Source organism: Hypomesus nipponensis, chromosome 9 (assembly GCF_054491055.1).
Source record: "Hypomesus nipponensis isolate SF chromosome 9, ASM5449105v1, whole genome shotgun sequence".
NCBI lineage: Eukaryota > Metazoa > Chordata > Actinopteri > Osmeriformes > Osmeridae > Hypomesus > Hypomesus nipponensis.
Window position 1 is genome coordinate 692,381 of NC_140369.1, and position 11,584 is coordinate 703,964.

Sequence of the window (11,584 nt, forward strand, 5' to 3'; positions counted from 1 at the left end):
CGCTACACACACACGCTACACACACGCTACACACACGCTACACACACGTGACACACACGCTACACACGCTACACACACACGCTACACGCTCCGTTGCTGTCAGCTTGAGGAGGAAAGTCACAGGGTCTCCCGGTCGCTGCTTCATGCACAAACTACCTGTGGTCCGTCTTGGTCCAGTACAAATACTGCAGTATGAGACTGTTCCTCTGTTCGCTCCACTGGCCAGCTGCTGTTGTATCCAGCCTGTGGGTGAAGCGTCTGGGCCCTGTATGATGAGCATCCTGTCACGGCTGGGCCCTGTATGATGAGCATCCTGTCACGGCTGGGCCCTGTACGATGAGCATCCTGTCACGGCTGGGCCCTGTATGATGAGCATCCTGTCACGGCTGGGCCCTGTATGATGAGCATCATGTCACGGCTGGGCCCTGTATGATGAGCATCCTGTCACGTCTGGGCCCTGTATGATGAGCATCCTGTCACGGCTGGGCCCTGTATGATGAGCATCATGTCACGGCTGAAGCCAGACTGCTGGACAGGCTGGTGTTTTGTGGGTCTTCTTTTTGTTGTTTCTGTCCAGGTTCTAATGTCTGTTTATTTCTTGTATTTGCTATTTCTTCCTCTTGTCCTACCATTCCTCCTCCTCTTCCTCCTCCTCTTCCTCCTCCTCTTCCTCCTCCTCTTCCTCCTCCTCTTCCTCCTCCTATCCTTCGTCTGTAGCCTTGCTCCCAGGTAAGGAGTGTTTTTTCACCATGACAACTGACCCTATCCTGACACCAGCATGACCCCTCCACCCCAGCATAACACCCTGACCCCAGTATAACCACTGACCCCTCAACCCTAAATCCATCTCCCTCACCTCTCCCTCATTTTACTTACTAATAAAAAGATGACACACAAAACAGGAAAGTCTGAACACTTTTTATACGGGATAAAGAGTTACATCTTTAACTTTTCTAACAGTGAACTTGAAGGTTGCATGCAGGGTGCGAATTACGGGGGTGTTTGGGGAGGTCTGACCCCCCTAATTAAGACTTGGACCGCCCCAAAAGATGTAAAACAACAGGTCGGGGAGGTCGACACACGCCCTGGAGAAGACGTTGACCCCCGCGATTGTCATTGTATAATTTCCACTCTGATTGCATGGCTCATGTCTTCTTCAGCTCTTTTACGTCCAATAACATCATTCAAAATCTAACTTTTTTCACAAAAGCATTATTTTTTTTAAAGCTTGAATTCCAGTTGCCATCGTTTTGTTCACAGGTTGTGTGAGACTGTGACTGTAAGGACAGGGTGTATGACTCCCACTCACAGGCGTCATCATTAGAGTAACAGGACTGAGCAGAGAGCTAATCCAAAGAGACAGGATGGTCATATTGAGATGTATTATCTGGAAAGCATGTCATTTGTTTGTTTTCACAGGCAAGGCAAGGACCAAGTAACCAAGAAGGGTCCAAACATCAAGCTGGGACCTCAAGGGGAAAAGAAACTCATAGGTCAAGACCCTCGCAAGGACAACACCATGGATAGTAGCCAGCACGTGAAGGTGTGTTTCAGTTTGGGTGTGGATACGCTGCAGTTTGAGAGAGCAGGGAGAGAGGGTGTGGTAGTGTAAAGACAGATGGTGCATGTTGGGGTAGGGCTAGATGATAAAACCATGTCGCTCCACTACCTACATAAACGCCACACAAACAGACTATTCTCCTACTAATACTCCCGGGCCACACAGCTAGCTAGCTAACTTCTACTCCCGGGCCACACAGCTAGCTAGCTAACTTCTACTCTCGGACCACACACAGCTAGCTAGCTAACTTCTACTACCAGGCCACACACAGCTAGCTAGCTAACTTCTACTACCGGGCCACACTGAGCTAGCTAGCTAACTTCTACTAACGGGCCACACAAAGCTAGCTAGCTAACTTCTACTACCGGGCCACACAAAGCTAGCTTGCTAACTTCTACTACCGGGCCACACAAAGCTAGCTTGCTAACTTCTACTACCGGGCCACACAAAGCTAGCTTGCTAACTTCTACTCCCGGACCACACACAGCTAGCTAGCTAACTTCTACTACCGGGCCACACAAAGCTAGCTAGCTAACTTCTACTACCGGACCACACACAGCTGGATAACTGTGTGTGTGTGTATGCATGTGTGTCTGCGTGCATGTGTGTGTGCGTGCATGTGTGTGTGTGTGTGCGTGTATGTGTGTGTGTTTCAGCTGGAGGAGCTGATGAACACGCTGGAGAGGACCAGGCAGGAGCTGGAGGCCACCAAACAGCGGCTCTCCTCCACGCAGCAATCCCTGCACGAGAGGGATGGTCACCTGACCAACCTGAGGCAGGAACGCAGGAAACAGCTGGAGGAGATCCTGGAGATGAAGTGAGTCCATCTTGAGCAGGATGACGACAAATCAACTACTTTTTATCTAGGGCCGCTTACTCAAAAAAAGCTGGCTCAGTCACTTTTGAAAACAAACTTAGCTCTACGTAGAGCCCTTCTCTCTATATGGCGCTGTCTCTACGTCCTTGGAGTAATGATTTGCCCGCAATGACTAGCCCGATCAGTTTCTTTAAAAAAAATATTGTCATTCTCGAACCTTTTCTTAAGTTTCTTCTGAAATGTTTCTTACGGGCTTCGGAAAAACAACGTAGGAATAAGACATCCGCCAAATTCATGAATGCTTGAAAATGTGTTCCTACGCAGCAGAGGTTTTCTGAGCTGTGCTCCCCGGGAAGAGTTTTCTTAACTTGAAAGCGCGTCCTCGTGCTCCTGAATTTGCATACATACACGCCCCGACAGCTCCTTATAAGGGCACGCAACAGCAGTGACGTGTGCAGTCAGAATCGACACAATTAGGAAAGCAACAGGAACGCAAGTTATGTCCAAGCGAAAAGCAACCGGTGCACAGGTGCATCGGTGCAACATCATACCAGTAAGATGAGCAGTGGAATTGTTCTCCACTGGATCGAACAGTGTGCACACTAAGCAAGATTAATTATTAAAATTATTTAAATCCGAGGATGTCTGTTATGGCAAGCCGTTTTATCATTTAACCAATGAATTCTTGATATCCAAAATTTGAATTATTGATATCCAAAATTTGAATTCTTGATATCCAAAATGCAATTCTGGATATCAAGAATTCATTGGTTAAATGATAAAACGGCTTGCCATAGTCTGTATAGTTGAACGCAATCACCAACGATTTCTCATAACTTCATTAACACTTCAAACATCGAGAGTTTTCTTAAATGCGATTCCTTTGATCCTTGTGTTTTTTAAGGAATCGCATTTGAGACAACTGTGGCCGATTTACGTCTGCTATTTTGAGTTTGGAAAGTCTTCTGAAGTTCAGAACAAATCCCAGATGAGAAAACTTTCATGAATGCTAAATATTTTCCTAAATCCAATTCAGAAGAAATTCCTTCTTAAATTCTTCTTAACTGCGTTCGAGAATGAGGCCCATTGTCTTAAAACACACTGATATAGTAAAAGGACGTTTTAGGGCAATTGTGGGTTAAAAAATCTGAGTCTGAGGTCATTTTCTCTCAAAATAACTATTTTTTCTGGAAAAATGTTGACTTTAATCTTGCAAATATGTGACTTTATAATCTCAGAGAAACTCAGAGTTTTTTCCCCCAATAAATTAATAGTTTTTTCTTGCAAATTTACAACTTTAATCTTGGAAATTCAGACTTTTTTTCTCGCAAATGTACATTTACATTTACTAATTTAGCAGACGCTCTTATCCAGAGCGACTTACAGTAAGTACAGGGACATTCCCCCCGAGGCAAGTAGGGTGAAGTGCCTTGCCCAAGGATACAACTTCATTTAGCACAGCAGGGAATCGATCTAGTAACCTTCAGATTACTAGCCCGGTTCCCTAACCGCTCAAACATCTGACTGAATGTACAATTTCTTTCTCTGAATATGACCCCCCCTCTTACCTACAATGACCCTAATACGCCATTGTAGATATAGACTTGCTTTTACCCAATTATTTAAATTTTGACTTTCGATTTTATTGGATTGTTTTGTTCTGTTTGCTATTATTAAGTCGATCAGTGTACATGTACTCTAACTTTTACTCTTGTACTAACTGTTGTCTTTACTGTGACCTATATTGTGTTTTCTCTTTGTTTTAACAATATAGCTGGTTGTAGGTTTTGGTTGTTGCTGTGCTAGGCCAGCTATATTACTGTGTTTATGCTAAGCTAACTCGTTATTCTGCGTTCCCCAGGCAGCAAGCCTTGCTAGCAGCCATCAGTGAGAAAGATGCTAATATTGCCCTGCTGGAGCTGTCTGCTTCCAACAAGAAGAAGAGTCAGGAGGAGGTTCTGGGGCTGAAGAGGGAGAAAGACAGACTGATGCACCAGCTCAAACAACAGGTAGCAACTAGCTCTCTGCCTTGTGTGACTGTGCTGTGACTCCCCTTATGAAAAATAAGTGTATTCAAGTCTACTATAAGTATACAAAAATGGATAGTGCACTTTTAGTTCACTTTTGATATCGTTTTAAGAAGTATGCTTAGAAAATAGTTCACTTTTGGTATACTTTTCACTTTAAGAAGTATGCTTTGAAAAAAGAGTAGGAGTAGGATGTACGTTTTCTTTTATTATACAGCAAAAACAGTCAAAATACTTTAAAAGTATATTACAAGTTACATTTTTAGATCCATCCTGTATATTCTAATTATTCATGTCTAGGAAAATCTATTATTCATTGCACATTGAATCTTTTTTGTTACTGAAGCTGTAACCTTAATTACTGCCAAAACATTTTAAAGCCCTATACTCTTATACTAATAATTATCAGTATTAATGGAAAAAACGAAAAAGCAAATTGAAAAAGAAGCAGACAGAAGGGATGCATTATGCCCATTATTGAAGGTTATACTGTCAAACTGACTGAAGAACAAATAACAATGTGAAAAAATGAAGATAGCGTGGCTCATTGGATGGTCAATTCCCATGATGCAAGGCGGTAAATAGAGTGTTAAAATTTGCCTCTGAATTTGCCGTTTGTTCGAAATACAAATGTAACTTCTTGAACCATAAGAGCATGCAGTTAAACAAGTTACAATTAAACAACATGAAACTCAAAAAGTGCAACAGTGTACCTGTAGAAAAAAACAATCAAAAGTAAAATATTTCGCAGCTAGTACAAGAATTTAAAAACCGTTACAACTAACCAACAAGAGCAACAAGTCTCTCAATAAGAGTCATTGTGAACCTGGAGGAAACTAACATCAAGTCCAGCCAAGTATTCCTAAGTGCCGTTGTACTCCCGGAACAAGTGCGTCTTGAGCCTTTTCTTGAAGGTGGGGAGACAGTCAGTGTCCCTGATGGAGGTGGGGAGCTGATTCCACCATTGAGGGGCCAGACAGAGAAGAGCTTGTGTTGAAACCGGGCGCTCTTGAGTGGTAGGTGGGGGTGTAAGGCTGGAGGAGAGACTTGATGTAGTCGGGTGCAGTCCCGTTCACCGCTCGGAAGGTCATTAACAGAGTCTTGAATCTGATACGGGCCATGATGGGAAGCGAGTGGAGGGAGATGAGGAGCGGGGTAACATGGGAGCGTCTGGGTAGGTTGAAGACCAGACGGGCCGCCGCATTCTGAATCCTCTGGAGAGGGCGGGTTGCGCATGCTGGGAGACCGGCGAACGGCGAGTTGCAGTAGTCCAACTTAGAGAGGATAAGTGCTTGGACTAGCAGCTGGGTGGAATGCTCCGACAAGTATTTCCTGATCTTCCGGATGTTGTAGAGGGTGAATCTACAAGACCGGGAGACTGCAGCAATGTGGGCAGTGAGGGAAAGCTTGTCATCCATGGTCAACCCCGAGGTTCCTGGCCGAGGATGAAGGGGTCACCGTAGCCGATCCCAGGGTGATTGAGAGGTTGTGGGAGATTGAGGCTTTGGCTGGGATGATGAGGAGTTCTGTTTTGGCAAAGTTCAGCTGGAGGTGGTGCCCGGTCATCCAGGCGGAGATGTCTGTGAGGCAGGCCTTGATCCTAGCTGAGATCCCCGGATCAGTCGGGGGGAACGACAGGTACAGTTGCGTGTCGTCAGCATAGCAGTGGTAGGAGAAGCCATGAGGGAAGAGTAGGGGTCCAAGGACAGAGCCCTGTGGGACACCAGTGGAGAGCTGGCGGGGGGCCGACACTTTGCCTCTCCAGGAGACCTGGTAGGATCTTCCCGACAGGTAGGATGAGATCCACTGAAGTGAAGTGCCAGTGATGCCCATCTCAGAAAGTCTGGCGAGCAGGATTTGATGGTTAACCGTATCAAAAGATGCAGAAAGGTCCAGCAGAATGATGACGGATTACCTCAAAGCCGCTCTGGCAGACTGGAGGGCAGTGGTGACTGACAGGAGGGCAGTTTCTGTGGAGTGGCCAGTCTCGAAGCCCGATTGGTTGGGGTCAAGCAGGTTGTTCTGAGAGAGGAAGTTTGACAGTTGGTTAGATACAGCGCTTTCAATTGTTTTAGAAAAGAAGGGTAGCAGTGATACCGGTCTGTAGTTGTGGAGGACGGCTGGGTTCAGGGAGGGTTTTTTAAGTCGAGGGCTAACTCTGGCCTGTTTGAAGGCAGACAGGAAAGTGCCGGAAGTAAGAAAAGAGTTAAGGACATGGAGAAGACAACATTAATTGAAGGTGCACTTGAAAGTATTCCAAAGTATACTTTGAAGTATTTTAGGAAGTATACTCCATGAACTGAAAGTGCACTACAAAGGTTACTTTAAAGTATTCAAAGGTATACGTCTTTGAAGTACTTTAAGAAGTATACTTCATGAACTGAAAGTGCACTACACAGGTTACTTTAAAGTATTAAAAAGGATACTTTTAAGTACTTTAAAAAGTCTGTTTCATAAACTAAAAGTGCACTTCACAGGCTACTTTAAGATATTCAATCGTGAACTTAAAACACACCGTAAGTGTACTTTAAAGTGTACTAAAGAAACAAAAAAGTGGGCCAATTCAGTTTACTCAAATCACTATCAGTATACTTTTTATACTTAAGTATACTTACAAATTAAACTTGAAGTATACTTTTTTTGTAAGGGTAGGACTGTCTCTGTTCGTCCTACTTGTTAGCTAGCTAGCTAACTATATCTGTTAGTTGGCTAACAACCAGGAATATCTCTGTGCTGTTAGTTAGCTAACAACTAGGACTATATGTGATGTTAGCTACAGCGCTGTACTTGTAGCAAGTGTTTGGGTTGCTAAACCAATATTCCTCCTCCGGACCACAGACCCAGAGCAGGATGAAGCTGATCGCTGACAACTATGAGGATGACCACTACCACCCCCACTCTGCGCCCCAGCCCTCCCAGCCCCAGTACCCCCAGCCCCAGCAGCAGCCCCCATATCCTCACGCCCCCCACCCTGGACACCCCCAGCCCCCACCCCAGCACCCCCACCCTGGACACCCCCAGCCCCCATCCCAGCACCCCCACCCTGGACACTCCCAGCCCCCATCCCAGCACCCCCACCCTGGACACTCCCAGCCCCCACCCCAGCACCCCCACCCTGGACACCCCCAGCCCCCATCCCAGCACCCCCACCCTGGACACCCCCAGCCCCCACCCCAGCACCCTCACCCTGGACACCCCCAGCCCCCACCCCAGCACCCCCACCCTGGACACTCCCAGCCCCCACCCCAGCACCCCCACCCTGGGCACCCTCAGCCCCCATCCCAGCACCAACATGGAGGGCCCAGACCACAGCAGTCCCACCCTCAACAACAGCACCCCCAACAGCACCCACACCCCCAACAGCACCCACACCCCCAACAGCACCCACACCCTCAACAGCACCCTCACCCCCAACAGCACCCTCAACAACACCCCCATCCTCAACAGCACCCCCATCCTCAACAGCACCCTCATCCTCAACAACAGCACCCCCAACAGCACCCCCATCCTCAACAGCAGCATCCGCACGGGCCGCCCCCCCAGCAGGGTCCACATCCCCACCACCCCCCTCATGGACCTCCTCACTCTCAGCAACCACGGCACCCGCCCCCCCATCACCGAGGAGGCCCCGCCCGAGGACCCCCCCATGCTGGGCATCGCCCCTCCCCTGACCAGGTAAGCTCTCATCCCTCCCCTGACCAGGTAAGCTCTCATCCCTCCCCTGACCAGGTAAGCTCTCATCCCTCCCCTGACCAGGTAAGCTCTCATCCCTCCCTTGACCAGGTAAGCTCTCATCCCTCCCCTGACCAGGTAAGCTCTCATCCCTCCCTTGACCAGGTAAGCTCTCATCCCATCTCTAGCCTCTCCTTCCTTTTTTCATGTCGTAGGTCTAATTGAAGGGTGATTTTATTTCGGCATTATTACATACAGTTATCTATTAGAATCTATGCATATCTGTGTGTCTCCACCCTCCTGTATTACTTTTCCTCATTCAGACCTGTTCAAATACATACTTATAAAACACAAATATAAAACATTTGTGGGACTGAAAACTAAACTAACACTTTGTTTTCCCTCAATCAGTTTTTTGCTTTTTAAAATTTGAACTTGGATCTTCTACTAACTCCAGTAACATTCTGCTTTTTACTCAACGCTGCCTCCTGCTGCTTTGCTGTAACACCAGGATGATGAGGAGGGGATCTGGGCATAATCCTTGTCTATGACAACCAAAGCTTTGATGTTGTTCTGAGGGGTGAGCTGTCTTTTCCTGCATTCATGTTTCTGACCTACCCCCAGATATCCCAGAGTCTCTATCTGTGTCTCTCTGTCTGTGTGTCTCTCCATATCTCTCTCTCTGTCTCTCATTCAAACTGTATCTCTTTCACTAACTCACCTTCTCTGTGTGTAATAGGCTTTTTACTATTCTTCAAAATAACAGTATCTTTCTGGCTCTCTCTCTCTCTCTCTCTCTCTCTCTCTCTCTCTCTCTCTCTCTCTCTCTCTCTCTCTCTCTCTCTCTCTCTCTCTCCCTCTCTCCCTCTCTCTCCCCCTCCCCTCCCCTCCTCTTCTCAGATGATTCAGTCACCACTGGAGCAGCACAGGCATGCCATGATGCTGAAACACATCGAGTACCTGACCAAGTCTTTGTTAGCACCACTAATTCCACACTCTACATTGGGGATCTTTACTGAGGAGGAGGAGGGGGGGGGGGGCTCAGGCGGGAGTGCCGGGCGAAGAGGCTGACCGCTGAGCAGGTACAATGAGCTTCTTTGGTGGAATATCAAAAGTTCTGTTTCCTGTTTATCTCCTTCTCAACACACATTAGATTGCAGGAATGTCAAATATATATCTCCAATTAGAAATGTTAATAAGGAAAGATATTGAGATTTGGGGCAAGATGAATTGATGAGTGATGTGCTGTCTGACTATGATGATGTGCTGTCTGACTGTGATGATGTGCTCTCTGACTGTCATGATGTGATGTCTGACTGTGATGATGTGATGTCTGACTGTGATGATGTGCTCTCTGACTGTCATGATGTGATGTCTGACTGTGATGATGTGATGTCTGACTGTGATGATGTGATGTCTGACTGCTGTCTGACTGTGATGATGTGCTGTTTGACTGTGATGATGTGCTCTCTGACTGTCATGATGTGATGTCTGACTGTGATGATGTGATGTCTGACTGTGATGATGTGATGTCTGACTGTGATGATGTGCTCTCTGACTGTCATGATGTGATGTCTGACTGTGATGATGTGATGTCTGACTGTGATGATGTGCTCTCTGACTGTCATGATGTGATGTCTGACTGTGATGATGTGATGTCTGACTGTGATGATGTGATGTCTGACTGCTGTCTGACTGTGATGATGTGCTGTTTGACTGTGATGATGTGCTTTCTGACTGTCATGATGTGATGTCTGACTGTGATGATGTGCTGTCTGACTGTGATGATGTGATGTCTGACTATGATGATGTGCTGTCTGAATGTGATGATGTGATGTCTGACTGTGATGATGTGATGTCTGACTGTGATGATGTAATGTCTGACTGTGATGATGTGATGTCTGACTGTGATGATGTGATGTCTGACTGCTGTCTGACTGTGATGATGTGCTGTCTGACTGTGATGATGTGCTGTCTGACTGTGATGATGTGCTGTCTGACTGTGATGATGTGCTGTCTGACTGTGATGATGTGATGTCTGACTGTGATGATGTGATGTCTGACTGTGATGATGTGCTGTCTGACTGTGATGATGTGATGTCTGACTGTGATGATGTGCTGTCTGACTGTGATGATGTGCTGTCTGACTGTGATGATGTGCTGTCTGACTGTGATGATGTGCTGTCTGACTGTGATGATGTGCTGTTTGACTGTGATGATGTAATGTCTGACTGTGATGATGTGCTGTTTGACTGTGATGATGTGATGTCTGACTGTGATGATGTGATGTCTGACTGTGATGATGTGCTGTCTGACTGTGATGATGTGATGTCTGACTGTGATGATGTGCTGTCTGACTGTGATGATGTGATGTCTGACACGGTCATGATGTTATGACCGTGATGTTGTGTCTGCAGATGTGACGAGAGCCCAGCTGACCCCCTGCCTGGACCCTCAGCAGCAAGACCAGCCTGGGAGCCGGAACAGGAAGTGACACATCAGGGGCCTGCAAGGTCAGACTGTCTGACTGTGGATTGGACAGACAGACAGACATATCAGCTGGCCTATCAGTTGTCAGGACTATAGCCCAGCTCCACCCCCACTGGCTTCTGGTCACACTGCTTACCTGAGCTGTCTGTCAACATCTGAGCCAATCTTGTACATCGCCTCATATTATTCCTGCCTCCACATCTCCACCCTCGCCCTGCTGGTCCGCCCAGGAACTCTGATGGGTTCACCATCATGCCACTTCCTGTCTAGAAAGCCACCTACACCTTATTGGTTGACCTGCCAGACTATGACTGGCTCACAGGCTTCTCCTGCCTATGATTGGTTCAAACAAATGGCTTCCTTCTCTAATTGGCTTGCATTCCTGCCTTCTGCCTGTGATTGACTCAGCTGTACTAGTTAACTGTTTTCCCTTAACCTTCTATGAAGAACCTGTCTCAGTCTGTTCCTGGTGTTGTTGCTGACACTCTTGTTTTGCGCAGCAGAATCACAAACGATGCTTACTCGATCATTGTGTTGTTCATTTTTTCTTCATTCTGGGGCCAAACCTCACCTGCTGTTTATACAATCAAGTGCCACACAGTTGCCACTTGTGTTTACTGCCATCCTCCTGGTGGGAGCTCTTTTACTGTGTCTCTAAAAACAAAGTAGCGGCCATCTTCATGACCTGTTCGTGAATACTGGAACACTGGTGAGCAGGTTCAACACAGGACTGCTGGACTTGGGTGTCAAGTCCATCACTGTTGGGCAAAACAAGCCAAGCTTTTCACACAACCAACAGAAGATGTCTGTCTCTGAGGGTCCCTGGGGCCTCCCCGGGCCAGTCGAGCCCTCCCCGGGCCAGTCGAGGCCAGTCGGGGCCTCCCGGGCCAGTCGAGTCTGGAGTCTCCTATCCTGAGAGGGCTGTGTTGGGTCTTTGGGGTGAGGTGCCATTTGTAAAAATCATCATTACCTCATGAAAAATCAGAAGCCGTCCCATATTCAATCTATGCAGATGTC

The 11,584-nt window shown here is 47.0% G+C and overlaps 1 protein-coding gene across 1 annotated transcript in view; it reads left to right on the forward strand.

The window, feature by feature from the left end:
* LOC146272224 (ERC protein 2-like) overlaps positions 1-8,615 on the forward strand; it is a 39,912-nt gene extending 31,297 nt beyond the window's left edge. The window contains 6 exon segments of the mRNA XM_084705175.1: positions 1,420-1,543; positions 2,218-2,378; positions 4,240-4,387; positions 7,244-7,683; positions 7,825-8,080; positions 8,589-8,615. Coding sequence (XP_084561301.1) covers positions 1,420-1,543; positions 2,218-2,378; positions 4,240-4,387; positions 7,244-7,683; positions 7,825-8,080; positions 8,589-8,615 — 1,156 coding nt within the window.
* Positions 8,616-11,584: the final 2,969 nt, after the last annotated feature.